This window comes from Melitaea cinxia, chromosome 11, assembly GCF_905220565.1.
Source record: "Melitaea cinxia chromosome 11, ilMelCinx1.1, whole genome shotgun sequence".
In the NCBI taxonomy this organism is placed as follows: domain Eukaryota; kingdom Metazoa; phylum Arthropoda; class Insecta; order Lepidoptera; family Nymphalidae; genus Melitaea; species Melitaea cinxia.
The window spans coordinates 11,230,638-11,253,961 of NC_059404.1; the positions used below are offsets into that span (position 1 = coordinate 11,230,638).

At 30.6% G+C, this 23,324-nt stretch overlaps 1 protein-coding gene across 1 annotated transcript in view; it reads left to right on the forward strand.

The window, feature by feature from the left end:
• The first annotated feature begins 893 nt into the window (after nucleotides 1–893).
• LOC123657608 (suppressor of lurcher protein 1) overlaps nucleotides 894–23,324 on the forward strand; it is a 252,203-nt gene continuing 229,772 nt past the window's right edge. The window contains exon 1 of the mRNA XM_045593131.1: nucleotides 894–914. Within this exon, the coding sequence (XP_045449087.1) occupies nucleotides 894–914 (21 nt within the window). The remainder of the gene's footprint in view (nucleotides 915–23,324) is intronic.

A 23,324-nucleotide genomic window follows, 5' to 3' on the forward strand; every position in this document is an offset into this window, starting at 1 on the left:
ACTAAGACGAAGTTCATTCTTTACACCCAATTATGATGATGATATGAACAACGATGAATTACCTCGTGATTCACCAAGCCTAGCAATGAATATGAAATACATAGTAAAAGAATTAACAAAAGAAATAGAAAAATCTATACAAAGAGAAATGAAAGATTTTATTAAAACGTTACAATATCAAAGTGACAAAATGGACGAAATAGTGGAAAATATCGATTTCTGTAAACAAACAATTCAAGAATTAAAAAAAAAAAATATAGAATTATTAAATAAAAACTCTAATTTAGAAAATAGAATTAGAGCCTTAGAGCAGATTCAACAAGAAACAGAACAAAATAAACTAAATGATCAGTTAGAAATTTTTAATATACCAAATAATGAGATAGAGGAAACAAAGGTTATTGTTGAAAATATAGCAACAAAACTAAAAATGCCTTGCAATGATATTATTCACATAAATCTAAAAAGAAAAACAAAACAAAACGATTTCCCTGGAACAGTACAACTTAAAATGAGAAATGCGGAAACAACACAGAAATGGATAAGTGCATCAAAATCTACCAAAATACTATTAAAAGAGCTTGTAGCCAATGAACATAAAATATCCTCTAATAAAACAGTATTTATGAAAGAGTCCCTTACACCCTATAATAAAAATCTTTTATGGAATGCTAAAGATAAATTAAAGGAGACATACAAATTCATATGGTGCAAAAAAGGAGTTATCCGTGTTAGAAAAAACAACGACAGCCAACCAATAATTTTGAGGACATTAGAAGATATAAATAAGCTTATTTGATAATTTAAAATTAATTTTTTTTTTATTATTATTATTTATTATAATTATTATAATTTTAATATAACTGTACTAATTATTATAAATTTACATAATAATGGATGAAATTAACAATGAAGTAACTGAAATATTTAATTGTTCAAATTTGAATGACTTTCTAGATTGTTTATCAACTAAAAATAATATAACTTTGTCATGTATTCATGTCAATATAAGATCAATGATCAAAAATTTTTCAGCCTTAGAACAAATAGTAAAACAATGTAATATAGTTTTAGATATTATAGTTATAACTGAAGCAAATATTTCGGACTCCATAAGTAATATGTTTAACTTAGACGGTTATACAATGCACACAGCATTGCGTAAAGCGCGTAAAGGAGGTGGAATTATTATATATATTAATAAAAATCTTAAAGCGACTGTCAATAAGCCAATAACTAATAGTTTTGAATGTATTTTAGCGTCTATAAAAAAACCAAATAATTATTCTGCAAAACTGTGTGCAATCTACCGTCCACCGAACAATAGTAAATGTTTATTTATTAATGAACTAGAAAAACTTGTTAAGAATATAGACTGTAAACACGAACTGTTTTTAATAGGTGATGTCGATATTGATTTAAAATTAGACAGTCCTATTAAACATAGTTATAATAATATGATGTCTAACTTAGGCCTAGTGTGTGGGATCTCAGATTACACACGGATAGAAATATCTCGTAATAAAATTAGTAAATCTTGCATTGACCACATATATGTTAAATCACGCACACTAGACATTTTAACAACAGCACTTGACACTGTACTTTCCGACCATAGAATAATTGCAATGACGTGCCTTAGTACAATACCCATACACGACAATAGAATAAAAAATAAAATTATTATTAAAAACGACCGCCTAAAAAGCCTTTTAAAAAATATTAATTGGAAAGCGATTGAAAATATAAAATGCCCGTTAGAAATCTACACACAACTTAATAAAAGAATTAATGATTGTTATGATAAATCAAAAGTCGAAATAAAATTAAACACCAATCCGAAGCGTACTCATAATAATTGGATAAATGAAAGTGTAATCAAAGCATGTAAATTTAGAGATAAATTATATAGAAAATGGAAAAAAGATGTTAATAATATGATATTAAGAATTGAGTATAAAAAAGCAAGAAATTATGCTAATTATAAAATAAATCACTTTAAAAATAAATACTATAAAAATGAAATTATTAAAAATAAAAATGACCCCAGAAAACTATGGCAATTGTTAAATACACTTACCGGTAGGATAAAAAAATCTTTAGATGAATTTATACTGCACGCCTTCGATAAAAAACATGCCTCGATCAAAGATATTTGTAATAATTTCGCAAAATCTTTTAATAATAACGTTAAAAATATATTAAATACATGTCAAGTACCGTTACTTGACAAAAATATTTATAAAAATTCAATTGATGTTACATGTAGATTCATTAAAGCCGACAATTGTAATATATCTAAAATAATAAAATCACTCAATACTAAAAAAGCACCCGGGATAGATAATATTCGCGGAGTTGATATCGTAGAACTATGTGAAAAATTAACTCCAATTCTTGTGAAATTTATAAACGGTAGTGTCATGTCAGGAATGTACCCTAAAGATTTAAAAACAGGTACTGTAAGACCTATAATAAAAAAAGGAAACTTTGACTCATATGATAATTATAGACCTGTAACTATTTTACCAATAATTGATAAAATAACGGAAAAATACATTCATCAACAAATTCAAAATTTCTATAATAAAAATAACATATTATATAGTAATCAATTCGGTTTTCAGCCAAAAAAAAGTACTACACAACTTTTATCAATATTTTCAAATTCTGTAAATAAACACTTGAACGATAAAAAGCACATTTTAGTAATATTTATAGATTATAGCAAAGCATTTGATACTCTACAACATAACATTCTTCTTGAAAAATTAGAAAATAACGGAATCAGGGGCCCACTTCTAAATTGGTGTTATAATTATCTTTCAAATAGAACATATCGCGTTAAAATTACTGATACCCTCAGTGACGAAATAGCAATAACAGAAGGAACTGCACAGGGTTCAGTTTTAGGACCCCTTCATTACTTAACATATGTTAACGATCTTAAAAATGTTGTAAAAACCTGTGAAATGTATCAATATGCGGATGATACATGTCTTCTGTCGGCCCATCATGATATAAAACAAGCAATTAAAAAAATTCAATATGATTTTGACCAACTTTCAAAATGGTCCCATGATGTTGGCCTAGTAATAAATAGAGAAAAAACAAAAGCCATCTATATAAGCTCAACGCAAAATAGATTCTCTGGGGACATACAAATCACTGCACATAGCCATCAATGTTTTCATAATTCATATACTGGTATCTGCAACTGTAACCACATTGACTTTGTTAAAACTCAGCGTTACCTTGGTATTACTATAGATACTAACCTCAATTGGAAAGAACATATAAACAATGTCTGTGACAAATTACGTGCCCTTTTAGCCAAATTAACCATAATTAAACCCAAAATTCCATTCTCAATACTATTAATGTTTTATAAATCTTTAGGTGAATCTATTATATCTTATGGACTAAGCACCTACGGTCTTACATTTAAATCACATCTCGATAGAATCTATCATCTCCAATTACGAATCTTAAAAACAATCGTACCCATATACATAAGAAATAAATACAAAAACAACGCATTGAAATTATTTAACTACTGCAAAGTAATGCCAATACACACTAAAATAAAATATACATTATTAATAGAACAATATTTTAATTCAAACATTCAAATAAAAATGAGTCACTATAAACTAACAAGAAATATTACAAATCACACATTAAAAATACCTAGGCATAGTAATTTTTATGGAAAACGTACGCTTGAATATATTATTCCTTTCCTAATAAATAATCTGCCATCGAATTTAAAAAAAAAAATTCAAAAAAATAACTATAAAAACATATTTAAAAAATTCTTTTTAGAACAACTTAAAGAGACAGATTGACATGACCGCATTTTTTTTTTTATTATGATTATTACTTTTTTTTTTTTTTAACCACTTAATGTTATTTTTTTTCTTTCCAATTATATTCACATGTATAATAATCTATATTTATATAGCTCTATATCATATTTTTATGTTAGTAAATAATATATAGTATGTACTTTAGTATTATTACTTTAGAAACACAGTGCACTGTTAAACTACCTATTCATTGTTTTTGCTGCACTGTTTATCACATAAATTGTATCTTTTTTTTCTTCTGTAAATAAATAAATAAAATAAATATATTGCTAAGACGTTGAACGTAAAAAGCAGAATATATCTTATATTGAAATTGACTCATGGTAGGTAGGTTTTAGTTTTTGTTAAAAATACAGTGGAACATTTTATTAAATTTAATAATTTTTCATATATACATAATAATTTATTATATTTAAAATATTTATATTTATTATACGTACCTATAAATAATATTTTCTAAAATTGATTCATTAAATGACAAGAGTTTATACTGTAATATTCGTATAAAAAAAAATCATAACAAGACCTAATATGCATTTAATATTGAATGTGTACGAAAATGTTTGAATTCTAAATTTTAACTTGCGTTTTTATTGTAATTTTTTTTACATTTCAGACATTAAAATACGTGTGTTCATATCAAGCAAGTACAATTGAGACTATAACACATTTTCGCTACCGACATAACAGTTTTTTAGTAACCGTTTAGTCAATGTATGTACACATTTTCTCTTCTCCGTTACTTAGTTACTTAAACGATGTATTTTGAAATGATAAATCACGATTCAGCCTGTAGAATCGCACTGTTGGGCATAGACCTTATTGTGCCATGTAGGAGAAAGATCGGAGCTTAAATCAACACTATATATATATATATATATATATACTAAAAATACCGAGCTGAGCTCGGTCACCCAGGTACTTAATTAATTATTTATTTTGGTATAGTACTTTTAGAAAATTTTGGCAGAAAATTTTAATGAAAACAAAGAAGTAAACGCGCCTGGCCGCTTAAAATTAAAATGAATATCTATAAAAGTACCTCAAATTTTCACGATTTCAGGTTGTGTACTCTGTTTGTTACAAGGAAAGAAGTTAAGTGACTATGACAGCGCACTACGAACTTTGTAATAAAAATTTTATAATCTTCTGTCATAAAGATGGAAGAAACACTAGAGTAAAATGAAAAATAAATATTAAAGATGATATCTCAAGACTTTGAAAGGCTAGCTAGCGTTTTGAACGCTTCTTATAAAGTATTAAAGGCGCTGCAAAAGTGATTTACGTAAACTATCCTACGGATATGAAACGGCTTTTGCGAAGCACTTTACTAAACTAGCCGTATTTCTCTTTCGAGCTCGCTTATCCAGAGCCATCGATGGACGTTAGAGTAAAGTTAAATCGAGATGAAAATCAACGGCTTGCCTCATTTCTGGGTCAAGCACGAATATCTAAACCATTATATACGTTCTTCACTCGACTCGGAAGTTAAACCTTAAATCAGTTCTGATTCGTATTCTAAACTGCCTAACTAAACAGTTATCTGTTAAATAAGCGCTCGTTACGACCAAAAATTAATTTAACTCCAGTTTTGTTTTCGTTTCATTTAGTCGATGATTGATGGAAATACAAAAGCGACGGGAGACTATCCTTTATTGTTGGTACAGCTAAATGCAATTCGTTGAAATTTGATTGTAATTGGTTATTGGATTATTAAATTACTACACAAACTTATTTGAACCAGCAAATTAGTAAATTTACGTCGTCTTATTTGTTTTACTAACTAACGATCATAAATTATGGAAATAAATATAAAAAAAGTGATGAATTTAATATCTGAACAGCTTAACGACATTTCCGTCTATACTAATCATCTCTCAGCAACTTTTTCGTAATTGGTTGCATTTTGTCTTCGGTTAAGTCAACTGTTACAGGACGCTCTACAGTTCTACACATTCTCGTGAAATTGGCACATTGTGGCGAACCAACGACACTGACAACTGAAACTGCATCATTTTAATCAGTAACATATTTACATATATACCCCTTTGTACAATGTACAAGCACAAGTCATAGGAGTCACAAGTCATAGAAGTCAGTGATTAATTTACATTCGACAAACCTATTCACTCGTTTACTAGCGCTTAGCGATCAAACAAAAAAAATTGTAATTAAATATATTTTTACAATATTAAGAACATATTTACTAAAACATTGAAATAAATAAATTGTATTTCAAATTATAAGTAAAACCTTACCGTTACCTTTGTAATACAACTTTAGTTTGATATTTAAAATTTCCGTTGTCACTTGGAACGACATTATCGCGTTGTAAAACGAAAATGTAACGACGATTCTAAAGATATCGTAAAATATTCCATCTATAAGATGGTTTTAGGTTTACTCCGTGTTACTGTTTCTTACATCTTATCCGTTACATTGTTACAATATTAACACAGAACATATTCAATTTTTTTTTGTCTGTAAAAAAGACCACTCAGGTCAGTTTTTAAGACATAATAATTTTTAAAATTTGTTTAATTTGTTTTATATGTAGTTTAATTATGATTAATCAAATCGTCTGCGTGTTGTGTGCTGTAGTGATGAATAATAAATATTTTTGCTTTGATAGTTTCATTTATCTTATCTGATTACGATGCGTGTTCTGAAATCATTCTTCTAAACTTAAAAATTAAAAAGAGGGAACAAATTGTTTTTAAGATAAGCTGTAAAAAGCAAGCGAAATACAAAAATTAAATTATACCCGTATAATTTTTTATACGAAGAAAAATGTTTTATTATGACGTTTGAAGAATTACGAGAAAAGATTTGTAAACAAAAGAGACGAGCGGTACGTTTTATACGACACGGCGAAAATACTTCGTTACAAATATAATGGAAGATAAAATTGAAGAAATTCGACAAGAGAGAAGACAAATTTGATATTTTTAACTAATCAAAAAAGGTCGTTTCGTAACGATCCGTTTAGTGTAGGGAAAGGAAAGTTAAGCAACATAAATGATGATATTAAACGCTTATTTTTAATCAAAGTCACTAACAAGAAAATCACCATCATCATCATTATCCCTCCAGCCTATCACAGTTCACTGCTAGGCCTGGTTCGTATCAAACTTCCCGGTTTTCCGCAATCATCATCCAGTCACCACCGGCAATTTTACGTAAATCCAGCGGGCCGTAGGGCGTCCCACAGTGTGTTTGTCAAGCTTTTATATCATATAAATTATGTAATGACTTTATAAGTAGATAGTAAAAGTTTTACAGTAAAAATTAATTTTTTTCGTTTTAGTGCATTCAAATAAAAGCTTGTTTTTTAAAACGGTTTTTTACTTTATTTATTATTTTTTATTAGTTTTTTATTTATTTTTAACTTTTTAACTATCGCTGGAAAGTTTTTCAGTCTATTGTTTAAACAAAAAACTTTTATTATAGCTGAACTAAAATAGTTAGCCATAAAATAGTTAGTCTGCCATATTGGATTTAGACTGACGTCACTTTATTCGAATTATTCTTAGCAAGCCCTTTCATTTGATACCCATATAATAGAAGTGCATTAAAAATAACTAGTCCACCACCTTAGGTAAGCCGCTATGTTATAAAAATGCCGCATGTGTGTAAAATTTATTCTTTAATCCAAAATAATTTAATATCCGTAACCAGCTTGAAAACCGATAGAAAGATCTTACATCCCTGATCAAAATTGTATCATAATTATCTTGTAGGTATTGGAGGTAGGAATGTTATGGTTTAAACTTTTTTCAAGTATCGTCTTAGTTAAATTGTTACGTTACAAATGTAGGCATATATGCATCGATATAGACAAAGCCGGCAATACTGCAGTAGAGCAGCGAGATGGATTAGGTTCCGACACTTCTCCTATTTGGAGAAAGAGTAATAATCAACTTAGGCCTAAAGCAAAAAACTTATCATCACTGGAACTACGTACAACATATTTTACTAACTTGTGTTTTATACAAAAACTGATATTTTGAGCAAATTTACTCAAAGTAACACTACATATGAAGAAGACGCGTGACAAATCATTGCATGTATATACTATTACGACGATATTTATCTAGTGATGTCACAATAAGAGATTTCACGTCATAATAGAAGAAATAAAGTAATTTATCCGCATCCGCATCCATTAGCCGCGACACAAAGGCCGACGACAAAATGTCTTGAAACAAAGACGCAAGGGAGCGATTGAAGAGTATCAAGTCTTAATGCTTCTCCACATTAAAAGAACAATAAGAAGGGCTTTTGTATCCTATACTCCTTTTGTAGTGTTTTCGCGATATAATGTTTCTTAAGAAATATTTTTCATGCATACTAATAATAACAATAATAAATAGTTATTATTTGCTCAAATTATGTAGTTCACATTATCAAGAAGCCCTGCGACCCGTGCTAGCTTAAAAAAGCTGTGTTACAGGCCACAGTTTCTTCCCCAAAAATTAGTTTATTGTTACATAATCAGACTTTGCGTTCAGATAGCGAAAAAATAAATAATACTAGTCTGTATAAAAAGATGACAACACAATAATAAAACAGGGATTATAAATACAAAATTTGGAAAAAAATAAAAAAGGTTGACAATTATTAAAGTTTGGAAATATTTACCATTAAATTATAATTGTTTTTAAAAATAAGTTTGTCTTTTTTTTTCTTCTTAATATTAACGAATATTTTATTAAGTATATAAGCGCAGTGAGAGTAAGTACTCGCATGCTGTTATTTGTGTGTGTGTGTGTGTGTGTATGTGTGTGTGTGTGTGTGAGTGTGTGTGTGTGTGTGTGTGTGTGTGTGTACTTTTGTATATAATGGATAGCTGATTGTGCAAGTTTTTCACAGTAATGATTAGTTTTACTTTAGCAATTTTAAGTGCAGATAAGATTTTCCGTATCATCATAAGATAAGCTAAAAAAATAGTTAAAAATTTTTGTTTTACATGTTTTACTGATTTAATATTAAACTCAGGTAATTAATGTAATTTTTACAAGAAAAATGACATCCAGATATCTTACTATAATATCATTTAATATGAATTAAAGTTGTTCTTTTTAACCGACTTCAAAAAAAGGAGGAGGTTACTCAATTCGACCGTATATATATATATATATATATATATATTCTTTTTTTGTTGGAAAGGAGATATTCATAGTTTGGTACCATAATAAGGAAACCAGGATCTGATGATGGGATCCCAGAGAAATCGAGGGAAACTTTCAAAAATCGTAAGGGTGACTAGTAAATTTAATCACGTTTTCATTAAGTACTATAAAGCACTACTATTTAATAAAGGTCTGGACTCGATCTGATGATGGAGAAGAAAGATAGTCGAGGGAACTCTTCAACAATTTATAGCAATTATCTGCTTTTTGAACTTAATTCGTTTTTATTGATGAGAACTTTGAACCTGTATGAGTATGAGGAGGTTAGGAACAAAAAGTGACATTTACGTATTTGGCTCAATTCGGTTTTTTTTTTGAAATCGACTCAAAATGTTAAATTCTATCTGTTACTCCCAAGATTTTGTTCAAAAAATGACTAGTTTCCTAGAAAAATCGATGTGAACTTCTGCTTCCGGAACAAAAAGATACATTTTTATTCAATCACAGAGATTATTAAGACTTGAATTCAAAAAGTGACATATTCTTAGGAAATACATTTGAAGAGTCTTTAGTCGGTTCAAACCGGATACATTGTTGAAAACAATAACATAGACAGCATCCGCATGTTATGTGACGGGTGTGATGGTCAAAACAAAAATTCATTTATTATTGATACACTTATGTTCTGGTTAGCCAAAGAGTCACCTCCATCTATTAAAGAAATTTTGATTGTATATCCTGTTCGGGGACATAGTTTTTTGCCAGCCGATCGTGTTTTTGGGCGAATAGAAAAAGATCTCAGAAAAGTGACAATGATAAATACTAAAGAACATTATCAAAAAATAATATCTCAGCATGGCAAAGTTCATTTTTTGGTTAATATTGGAAGTACTATGATATTAAAAGCCTTGATAAATATTAAAAAAAATTGATGGTATTAGAGATATAAAACGCATATACATACAAAAGAAGGTTACAAGAAATGGAACTAGAGCAATAGCTAAAACTTTTCAAAACTTTAAATTTCAAAGTCTCTTAAAGCAGAAAATTAACCTGAGTAATGTTAATTTAGTTGAGAAAGAATTGGGACACTTTATCAAAGGTGCTAAAAAGAAGGATTTTTTTTATGTTACTAGGTCGGCAAACAAGCGTACGGCTCACCTGATGGTTAGCGATTCCGTAGCTTATAGACGCCTGCAACACCAAAAGCATCGCAAGCGCGTTGCCGACCCAATCCCCAATCCCCCCAGGAGCTCTGGTCACGTTACTCACCAACAGGAACACAATACTGCTTGAAAACAGTATTACTTTGCTGTGATCTTCTGTAAGGTCGAGGTATACTACCCCAGTCGGACTGCTCCATATTTTGAGCAGGAAATTCCTGCTGTGCCCTACCTCAGTTAAAAAGTTTGAAAGGGATATTGAAAGTTTATTAAAAAAGCAGTTTGGAGAAGACTGGAAAAATGAGCCTTCATTAAAATGGAATTGTGATATTTTGTATGAAAGTAATGTCGGTGAAAATGACAATGAATATAATGAAAATCGTTGTGATTGTTTGGAACCTGATTGTGGAGAATTACATGTATAATAAATAAAAATGTTTTGTGTGACTCTATTTTTATTTTCATACAGAATGGTTCATAAGGTAACATTTTTTAGACAGCGAGTTTCAGAAGGTGACATTTTACAAAATTATTGAATCAAATAGTGACATTTACAAGCTATTGGATCAAAGGTTGTCATTTGATGTGTATTTTATTATTTTTCTTCCAAATTTCAAAACCAGCAAAATAACTTTATAATACATCAAATTTAATACAAGAATTGAAACATAAATGGTTAATAAAAAATAATAAAAATTGCTTAGATCAACTTGAATATTTATTTTCTCAATTTACTCAAAAACTTAAAAACTGTAAATGACACTTTTTGTTCCTAACCTCCTCAGTTATAAGTGCCATTACAGTCTGATGATGGAGACAAAAGTTAGTCGAGGGAACTCTTTAACGATTTATAGCAATTACCTGCTTTTTGAACTTAATTCGTCTTTATTGATGAGAACTTTGAACCTGTATGAGTTATAAGTGCCATTACAGTCTGATGATGGAGACAAAAGTTAGTCGAGGGAACTCTTTAACGATTTATAGCAATTACCTGCTGTTTGAACTTAATTCGTTTCTATTGATGAGAACTTTGCATATATCTGAATTATAAGTGCCATTTCAGTCTGATGATGGAGATGAAAGATAGTCGAGGGAACACTTCAACGACTTATAGCAATTACCTGCTGTTTGAACTTAATTCGTTTCTATTGATGAGAACTTTGCACCTATATGAGTTACAAGTGCCATTAAAGTCTGATGATGGAGACGAAAGATATTCGAGGGAACTTTTGAACGATTTATAGCAATTACCTGCTGTTTGAACTTAATTCGTTTCTATTGATGAGAACTTTGCACCTATATGAGTTACAAGTGCCATTAAAGTCTGATGATGGAGACGAAAGATAGTCGAGGATACTCTTCAACGACTTATAGCAATTACCTGCTGTTTGAACTTAATTCGTTTCTATTGATGAGAACTTTGCATATATATGAGTTATAAGTGCCATTAAAGTCTGATGATGGAGACGAAAGATAGTCAAGGGAACTTTTCAACGATTTATAGCAATTACCTGCTGTGTGATCATTTGTGTCGCAGGACCAGGTGTGATGATGGAGCCCATAAACACTCGAGGGAATTTCTCAACAATTTATAGCAGTTACCTTTTGCTGTTTGACGACCGCTTTGATATAATGGTGCATGTGCCGTGTCGGCGGCGCCTAAACACCGACGGTCGCGGGTTCTATTCCCGCTCGGAGTGGATATTTATGTTTATACAAATATTTATTTTCGTTCTAGTTGTTAATCCTTGTGGTTCTCCCAACCTAGCCTCGGAGAACACGCTAGGCTGTCAGTCACAGATGTTATTACGTACACCTGATAGCGAACTTTACTCATAGTATGTCGACGCGTTAGCGCAGCGGTCACAGCACCGGCTGTTGCGCTGGCGTTAGTGGGTTCAATCCCCGCGCACGACAGACATTTGTATTGACAATATAGATGTTTGTCATGAACTGGGTGTTTGTGCTTGTGTATTGTGTATGTTTCCGAACCCCCAACATAAGAGAAAAAGCATCCTTGTTAAGTCTACCCATCACTAAAAATTGTAAAATAAAATAATTTTTAACAAAAAAAAAACCGACTTCAAAAAGGAAACTAAAAAGTGAAAAATTAATTTACTTAGTACAAAGTAATTCGTATTTTGATTTAGTTAATCAGAAATGATTAAATAAATATTTTATAATTTTGAAGTTGGTGCCAAGTAAATACTACCTGGCTACAATAACAAATACAAACAACACACACAAACAACAAACAAGTACAAAAAAAGTTATTAGATATTTCAAAACAATAACAGAATAATAACAGTATTCAACCTAATAGTCAATGAAACAAATTATGAAAGAAAACTTAATACAACTTACGAGTAGATACTAGAGTAGTTATTGTTTTACTTGGCACCGACTTCGAAATTATAAAATATTTATTTAATCATTTCTGATTAACTAAATCAAAATACGAATTACTTTGTACTAAGTAAATTTATTTTTCTCTTTTTAGTTTCCTTTTTGAAGTCGGTTTTTTTTGTTAAAAATTATTGTTTTAAAATACCATTTAAATGTAGAAGATAATAAAGTTTCTTAATAACGAGTTCCTAAAAAAAATTATTCAGAGCGAAACGTTTGGAGCACTTTGTCGGGACATCGCGTGTTTAATATGATGTAATTTGAACTCATACGAAGTTTGCTAGTCCAGTATTTCATGAAATGTTTTTTGAAAGGTTTTTTTCTTATTTTAATTTGAAATTTTATATTATTATCATCAATTCTTTAGTTATGTCTATATTATATCAGTATTCTCCTTATAATAATAAAAAGTAATAAATATCTTTAGCACTTTACACACGGTGGCTTGTTCCTAAGCTAAGCAACTTAATGCTTTTGTTATCAGATTCTATGAGTAACAGCCTGCTAATACTGATAGTTTTTCCAATACACATATAGTTAGTATATATATATATATATACATTACACTCAAATACAAAACGGGAATGGAACTCCTAACCCCCGGAGAAGAAAGCAGGATCACTACAAACTGCGCCAATGGGCTAGTAGATAATTTGTTTTGTGTATTTATTCCATACTGACATATAATTTATTTATATTTTTTTACTACAGCATTACTTTCAAACGTTGCTAAATTAATTGTGAATAATTATATTACAAACCAGCATGGGTGTAATATTTTAAATAAATCATTTGTGTAATAAAGTTTCTAATATATTTCAGTCACAAATACTTCCCACATATACATACTAACAAGATTGTGAAAAACAAAGCTTTTAACAATGTCATAAGAGATGCAAAAGAATGTTAACCTAACAAGAGAGTAAAAAGCGTGCCCTAACAAGGACGACCTTTTGTTTATTATATCTCTATTTTAATACAAACAATGTTTTAGTAAATGATAAAAAGTGGCAGTTTACGTGGATAGTTCGCTTAAAAATATGGCACGTTTAATATAAATTCTGCAATCATCTCAGTGAATAATGAGAACACAAACGAAATAATTCCTTATTTAGTAAATTAAAAACAGCATTATGCGAAGCCGCTGTAGACAAGTACACTCATTATGAACTGCACAAATGTAATACTATCAAAGTATTTTCTGACATCTTTGGAACTGACGGAGTTGTCTCATTAGCCCGAGGCCACGAGGCGCTCAATTAGTCACTAAGAAATAGTTAGCGACTCAATTGCTTGAAATACTGTATTGTAATGATTGTAAATTGCTAGAATTTGAGTAAAATGTCCTGCAAATTTTCGGTTTTCGATTACAATTTCAGTAGGTATGTTGTTACTTAATTTGTTCCTGTTAGTTTTGCGTTTCTTGCCTACATTACTACTTTACATATTTTTAATTTTAGTATAAACTAACATACTGTGTGGCTACGGCATTAAAGAATATAGCCACCCCCTCTCTTCCCATGGGTGTCGTAAGAGGCGACTAAGGGATAACACAGTTCCGCTACCACCTTGGAACTTAAAAAACCGACCGGTGGTGGGATAACCATCGAACTGCTGGCTTTGAAATACACAAGGCCGAAGACGGGCAGCAGCGTCTTCGGTGCGACAAAGCCAGCCCTGCGGTCAGCAACCCGCCTGCCCAGCGTGGTGACTATGGGCAAAACACATGAGTTCACGTTATTTTTGGCGTAAAGTTGTGGAGGCCTATGTCCAGCAGTGGACTGTATAGGCTGTAATGATGATGATAAACTAACGATGCGATATGATAAAAAATAACATTAATTATTGTGGAAGCAATGACTACGTCTTCTTTTTTAATGTTGAATTTGCGACGTACGATTTCATGTTTCTTTGAGTCGCTGAGTACGAGGCATTTATCATTTATGTAAAATGTTTAGCTAATGTCATTGCTCATACTTCTCGTAATATATTGAAATCGTAAGTTATCAAAACTTACGATTCCTATGAAAAAATTCTAATAATATTTTTTTTATGTGTATAATTTGTAGTTTATAGCTTATTAAAGCAATCACTCAACACAGTCAATTTGACACCGTACATACTTAGGGCAAAAGAACTTTTGTCTGTTAAAATTTGCATCACATACCAATAAATTGTTGTTAAAAGTTGTTATAACTCGTGATCACCTTCAACCAAAGCGTGCTTGACGTTTTATTTTGATTTACACTATCATTTTACCTACGTATCGTCTTTTTAAGGATTCAAATCGATTTTTATATTAAATATGTTATAAAAATAATAATCAGCGCGAAAAATTTTGCTGATTTAATTAAACTTCTGCATTGATTACTAATCTGTCTGACGTCATACCATTTTCGCTGGTTAAATTTTTTTTGAAGGCGCAATTCCCCGAGAACTTAATGTAAACCTATCAAGAAAATAGCTTTAGATATTTTAGTTTAGATTCGTAAGTAAATAACTAAAATACGATTGATTTGATAAGTTTCTATAAATGTTTGAAATAACTTTAGAACTACTAAGAGCTAGTTAGTATAGTGGTGGTTATAGTAAAACTTAATAAATACAATGTATCACATTCTGTACTTGAACACACTTAAAGCGTTCACATAAAATGTTAAAATTATAGCGCGTTTCCAGCAGCGCTTTGTATTATCTCGACGATAGAGATGTAACAAACACATTTTAAAGCTTCGTCGTCTTTGTCTTTTCAAAATATTTTGTTATCACACTTCATGTTCTGAGTAATATTACTTATTAACTTCGAGATTTTTGTAGAAACAATTTATATCTATTTGAAATTTTAGTATAGCTTTACTAACGCTTTGTACAAGTTTCTCTAAAATATGGTACTATTTACATGAAATATTCTCATAATATAATGTGGCTACTTCAGTAAAGAATATAGCTACCTCCTCTCTTCCCGTGGGTGTCGTAAGAGGCGACTACGGGATAACACAGTTCCACTAGCACCTTGGAACTTAAAAAGCCGACCAATGACGGGATAACTATCAAACTGCTGGCTTTGAAATGCACAGGCTGAGGACGGATGGCAGCATTTTCGGTGCGACAAAGCCAGCCCTGCTTTCACCAACCCGCCTACCCAGCGTGGAGACTATGTGCGGAACATTCGAACTTGGGGAGGCCTATGTCTAGCAGTGGATTCTAATAATCTGAACTGACTGATTGGACGAGTAGTTATTAGTATACGTAATTTAAAGAATTTAGTATTTTAGATCTTTATTGCTCAGAAAAGGTTAGAATCATTGTTTTTTTTTAACTATTGACAGCATACTTCCTTTTTTATAAAACTATTTATTTAATTATTGTGATTAAACAAAATTATTATAAGTAGTAGTTATTTTTGTACTTGTCTTGATTTATGCCTTCTTCACGTGAGAAAACAAAATTAAAATATGAAACTCAGCGCATATCAAAAATAATGTAGCTAAACACCTCACCTTTCTTTTAGGCTATCACATTTAATATATCTTAAACTACAAACATTTTGGTACAGAATCTGAGGTTTCCTTACCCAATATTTTCTGCTCGAACAAATGTTCATGTCATGTGTTTATTATTGCCTGTGTGTTGTAAATCTCTGACAAAGAGCAACGAATTTCCGAGGTCTCTCTTCATATTTTAAAAGGAGGTCCAAAATTATTGTAAAAAAAAAAACAAACAACACTAAAGATAGTAAATAACGAACTGGCGAGAAAATGAATAATCGGATAAACACTGGGACAGTAAAACTTGTCGTAATTAATTCATTCGCTGCGAAACTCGAGGAAACAATTACGTGATCGTTTCCGTTTCTCTGCTCTGCTCTTCTGCTGATTTTATTATCACCAAATATTTGCTTTGTTCTTAAGCTTATTAAAAACGAAGGGGCATTTTAGCATTTTAACATAGTTATGTGTTTTTTTTTTCTTTTATGAAAATCGAAAACCTAGTTATGAATGATAATAATTGTGTTTGCTCGCAAACGAAAAAAAAACCGACTTCAATTACATCGAAGAGTAATACAACGTAGATCGACGAAAAAATAGTAATACTTTGTTCGTATTCCATATAACGCGACATTATAAAATTGTAGAATTATATAATGTTCTACTGTTATTTCTAACATTTTGTTAGCGATTGTACGCAGAAATTTCATAAAAGGCCCGTCGTCGATTCGCGCGAAGCGCTGACATCGCTTATTACGGCGGGTTTTTTAGTTGAAGCAGATTTATATTGAATTACGGTTTATGTCTTTTTTATTAAAAATATGTAATGTTCATGTTTTCACACAGCTCCGATGCACGACTGGAGTTTACCCCTTCAGATCAACTGTCTGAATAGGCACAAAAAGGCTTACTAGTCTAAGAAATATATTATTACTATATCAAATTGTAAATAAATGAATGCAATAACGCCATCTATCGGAACCTAATTGCGTTATTAGAAAACGTCTGAACGCCATCTCTAACAAGGTCATTCGTTCAGTAGATTTTACTGTTCAATTTTTTCATTCCGGGGCCTTAAATGAAAATCGATTCTTAAGGAGAAAACTCCAAAAACAGTCAAGTAAATACGCCATATCAGATATAGCTCAAAAAGTTCGAGTCAAATCTCAATTATATTTAAATGGGACCACATGACAAGCACCACCTATCGATTAAAAAAAGAATTATCGATATCGGTCCACCCAGTAAAATAGTAATGAGGTTAATATAACGTTGGTCGACGTAAAATAGCCAAGTAAATACCCAGTATTAGCGATAACTCAAAAATTAAAAGCTCAAATATATTTATAACGAATAAACTGCTACTCTCTACTCTAGTGGAATATTGTAATTTGATCGATAGTGAACGAAGTAATTTCATTACATTTTGATAGATGGCGTTGTGGCAAAGTATTGAACATGACCACAGTCGTCTTAACATCGTCATGTAAATACGTGTCATCAAAGATTACTCAAAAATTGCTCATTATATCTCAATCATATTTAAAACGGACGACATGACAAGTATTAGCTTTTGATTTATACAAAAAAGATCAAAATCAGTGCACCCAGTAAAAAGATATAACGTATAATACAACGTAGGGTGACGAAAAAACCGTCAAGTAAATACGAAATATTAGATACAACTCACAAATTACGAATCAAATCTCAATTAAATTTGAATGGGACCACGTGACGAATAGTAGCTTTTAATTTATATACGAAACGTCAAAATCGGTGCACCCAGTAAAAAGTTATGAGGTATAATACAACGTAAGGTGACGAAAATAATGTCAAGTAAATACGCGTTATCAAAGATTAATCAAAAAGTAGTTATCAGATCTCGATAAAATTTATATGTGACCACATGATAAACATCAGCTTTCGATTAAAGTAAAAATTATCAAAATCGATACACCCAGTAAAAAGTTATTGCGGATTTTCAAGAGTTTCTCTCGATTTCTCTGGGATCCCATCATCAGATCCTGGTTTCCTTATCATGGTACCAAACTAGGGATATCCCCTTTCCAACAAAAAAAGAATTATCAAAATCGGTACACCCAGTAGAAAGTTATGTGGTATAATACAACGTAGGTCGACGAAAAAAGCGTCAAGTAAAAACGCATTATTAGATATAATTCGAAAAGTAGTTGTTAGATCTCAAATAAATTTAAATGGGACCAATCGGCACACACCACCTTTCGATTAAAACAAAATTTGTCGAAATCGGTCTACCTGGTCAAAAGTTCTGATGTAACATACATAAAAAAAAAAAAAAAAAAAAAAAAAAAATACAGTCGAATTGAGAACCTCCTCCTTTTTTGGAAGTCGGTTAAAAATCTAATTCTATGTAATAATAAAAATATTATCTGTTACTTTTAAATGAGTATGAGTAAATTTTAACTTACAATTAAATAACCTTAATACAGATAACAAGTATGTATATTATAATATTCGTACAGCTTAGAACCCAAATGCCATTTTTTTGTTCTATGTACCTCTATGATATAATTATTTTATAGTTTTGATTGTCTGTTTGTTGTTGTTAATGAAACAAATCAACATTTCCAAAAACTCTAATAATGAAAGGTCTTTACTGAAACATAACTCAGAACGATCTTTATTATAGACACGCATATTGCTACAGAGTGGTTACAGTTTCTATATTGACACTTTGGTATTTAGTTATTGGCCCGTTGATATTACATACGGTGGGCGACATTACTAAGTCACTAAATCTTCGTTAAGCGTACGTCGACATATGTTCTCGACCTCGGTGGGTGGCCGCTGGCTCGAATCGTAGTAATATATAGGACAGCATGGTTAACAGCTGAATTTAATTTTATTTTAAAATAGTATTGTTAATTTATTTTACCTGCATTTATGTATAGGTATACTCTGATATTTTCTTTCTTTTATTAATGTGTCTATTTAGCTATACAAGTGAAAAGTGCAATAAAAGTTGCAATGATTTAAAAATCGTTAAAATGATTACTTACTTGGTTTTTGCCATTTTTGACATCTTGGCGGCGAGACGCGATGACAAGAACTGTTGGATGTGAGATGTCATGGATTAGATCGATTCTAGTAGCTAATATTAGTATAAAACATATCTAGGGAGGTATTGGTCGTGGTCTATATGATTTTCTTTATCTACATACCGAGGAAAATCTCAAATCATAAAAATAGTAGCAAAATATCTACTATATATTCAGCAAAGATATAAAATCTCTACGAGTAAATGTAATTTTTAATAAAACCTACACGAGAAAACGACTGCATTACCCTATATAGCATATCTTATTTGGTATAAGATAAAGTCAGAGTAGAAGTAAATCAGATTTCCGTTGATGTCATGTGTTTACCAATCGGAATATTATTTAGGAATATATCGAATCCAATCATCGAAGTCAGAAAATTGAGAATCTCAGACATGAGTGTGATGTACGTATATCAAACATCTACGTCAACGTTGAAGTAAATGAAAACAAACTTTTTTTTCTTTCTAATTTATTAATGGCGCCAACTTGTATTGAAAGAGCGTGGTAGATTAAGCTCTGATCCTTCTCCTAAATGGGGAAAGAGGGTTACGCCCAGCAGTGGGAGGCTGAAGCGATATTAATGCAATCGGTGGTTTATTTAGTCAAAATTTTATTTACTGTTGTAATACGCGCCGCTTATTTTAATTTGTTAACGGAAATAGTATGATTTAATAATGTTTTAAAGATGCGCTATTTTTACAGCGCTGATTTTACAGAAAGGGACCGCTATAAAAATAATTAATTACATTTTAAGTGAAAGATGCCTGCTATGGTGACTATCGCCGAGTTGCACGAAACAAAGTTAAAATTTAAGTAGAGATTAAACTAATTTAATCACAAGAATTTCATACAATTCTTGCGATTAAATTAGTTTAATCACTACTTAAATTTTAATTTCTTTTTATGCAACTCGGCGTATATGAGTTAATATTGCTTATCATGGTAATGTTAGGCTATTTTTACGTTTCAGTTGCTAATTCATTAACTACAATATTTTATGTCATAAAAGGCACTATTGATGCCAACAGTTAAGTTTTGTTAGAAATAAAGACTATTTAACAGTAAAATAAAAAAAAATTGCCTGACCTCATTTCTCTTATCTGAGCTACACTAAAACTGACAATTAAATCAACAACTTAAATAAACGTGCTTATAACAATTGGCGTGGACTTAAAATACCTTCCATGCGATATGTAGTGGAAGTCGTCCTAATTACACATGCATTTACGATAAATTCATCATCATCTTCTATTTATCTTATTATATTAATTATCTATATTATATTAATAAGTAAAGCAAAACGTAGCCTTTTACGAAAATTGCGCGGACGGAAGAGTATGAAATATTACACACATACAATTTGTATAGAGAAGGTGTGCAGAATGTTAATATTTTTTCACATTATGCATATAAAATACATTAAAATAATAAAAAAAAAATACATACTACCATATATTTGAAACACACACGCAAATGTACTCTATTGTTAATGTACAAACTTATAATTTAAATTAATTATGGTCGAATTTCGACTACTGGGCGACCACTATTTTCAATCAAACTGCAACACTTACCGATTGACAGACAACCCAATATCTTCATTAGGAGTTAAACCATCTTCATTTAATCTAGAGACTTTAAATTAATTTTATATTGAATCTAAATATAATAGACATTGATATTAAGGTTTCTTGAAAGTCTTGTGTGCATTATATTAGGACACGTCAGGCAAATATTTTCTATATATCTTTTGTGTATGTGTATATATATATAAAATGTATAGCATGCAATACAATTAAGTTAAACTATATACTACCCTACTATCAAAATATATGTACTTTTCATTGCGAAAGTAACAAATACACATACACAATCATTTATAACAAATTGCTCATTTATCATAACATTAATAATATTATTTACACCACAGTAAATTTTATGATTACTCCTTGCATGTATACTTTCTTCTTATTATACTAATAAGGAAGGTAAAACTTTCATTTTTTGCATACAACGAACACGTTTTTATTACAACATATAAAAACTTCATTGTTGTGTAACAAGATCCATTGCCAGAATCGTTTATGTCGTATCATTCAGCTATTTACGATGCTCCATATTGTCTTCTGTTATTGCCTAAGTTGGTTGGAGCGAATGATTTGTGTACTTGGAAACCATGATGTTTATTGCAATATTGAGTTGGTTTGATTTGGAAATAATTAAAGACATTTGTGTATAACGTCTTATTTTAAGACAAATGTTAATTCAATTTTTCTTTAAGAAGACGTTATAAATATGAAAAGTGTAATATTATTGTATTTCTTAAGCATAATACTAATCATCATCACTTCAGCCTATCGCAGTCCACTGCTGGACATAGGCCTCCACAAATTCGTGCTAAAAACGGTGTAAACTTTCCCATAATCACCACGATGGGCACGCGGATTGGTGACCACTGGGCTGGCTTTGTCGCAGCGAAGACGCTGCTGCCCGTCTTCGGCCTGTATATTTCGAAGCCAGCATTGGATGGTTATCCCGCCATTGGTCGGCTTTATAAGTTTCAAGATGGTAGTGGAACTGTAGTTGCCTCCTATGACATCCACGGAAAGACACACAGCCCAAACAAACATAATATTACTAATATATTACTATTACTATTTATGAATAAAAAAAAACTCTATACGTATAAATATAACGGTTGAGCTGATACCTGTTTCTTTTGTTTTTTTTTTCTGAATGTAATTGAAGTAAATGACTTAAGGAAGTAAATATTTGCTGTCAAAAGATTCGTGATTGCAGATTAACCAGCGTAGGCTGTTTGGTTACAGTACACAAGTTAATAAATATGTCACAAAATTGTATTTAAAAAAATCAAGATTTTCTTAAAGAGCGAAATAAAGGAAAAAATTAATAAAGAAAGTATAAAAAGATAAAATGTCAAATTCACGCTCGAATTCTAATTGAAAACGAAAAATAAACATAAATCTTTTTACTCTCATTCCTTTATACGGCTTTGAAGCTATTTCGAAGGCTCGCTTCAAAAAATAGACAGTTCCTTTCGCTATCAATTTACGAGAAAAGTGCAGCTTTAGGTAAACAAGTGGTAACGTATATTCTGAATACTAGACGAGTAATGTTATTTCACACGATGTTACAATGCCTGTCAGTTCCGTTGATGTACATTGTTTTTGTTATGCTCCTTTGTGTTACATGAACTTTATTTCCTTGCTCAATATACCTCAGTGTTTCTAAATTTAGTAGCTGTTCTTGTGATTAATACGTCAAATCAACTATGCAACAAATATTAAATTATCATGCTTAGAATATTGAAAAATCCTTATAAAAGACAGTAAAAATAATTTATCAAAATCATCATCTAGTAAATTCTAAAAGAAACCTTTCAAATAATACATGCGCTTAAAATTCTAATTAGATGAGATAATTTTAATTTCAATCCCACAAAAACCTATTTCTTGTAAGCGATTTTAAGATTACTCTCTTATGTAAAGTATATGGACTAAAATTTCGAAGAAGAACTACCCAAGCGATGAAAAACATGTAAGTACAAACACGCGAATTCGTGTACAAATTCACCGAATATAAATCGCTGCGTTTAAAAAGTATGTGGAAATTTGTTGCTCTCGCATTTTACCTGCAAACGAATATATATAAAATGAAGTGGTTTGTTTTCTAAAAATAAAACTTTCGTCGTGTGTTGGGTCCGACTGCATTGACCACACATTTCAGTTGTTTGCTCTAGAACTTCAGTAAGGAGACGAGAGTGTACCGCTTCGCACTTAATGGACTCTTAACTTTAACTTGACCTGTAATGTGTTCTTTGCTAGTTTTCAAATGTACTTTTACATTTGGAATAAATATTAAATTTTATGATATTTTTGTAGAAACAATTAATGGCAGACTTAATAAACAAGTCAGTAACAAGATTCAATTAAAAATATCGAATAATGTCTCCAAAATATAAGAATGTAACAATATAACTTAATAACATTATAATAAATCCACTGTTTCTTTGTTAATCTCACAGCAGGTTTTGGTATTTTTTGGTGTAATATATGCTGTATATAAAAACGTAGTGAAAATATATTAATAAAATATATTATAATTCTATATTAATTATAAAACATATTTCTTACCTAATATCTAAGATTTTTATTTTTGTGTTACC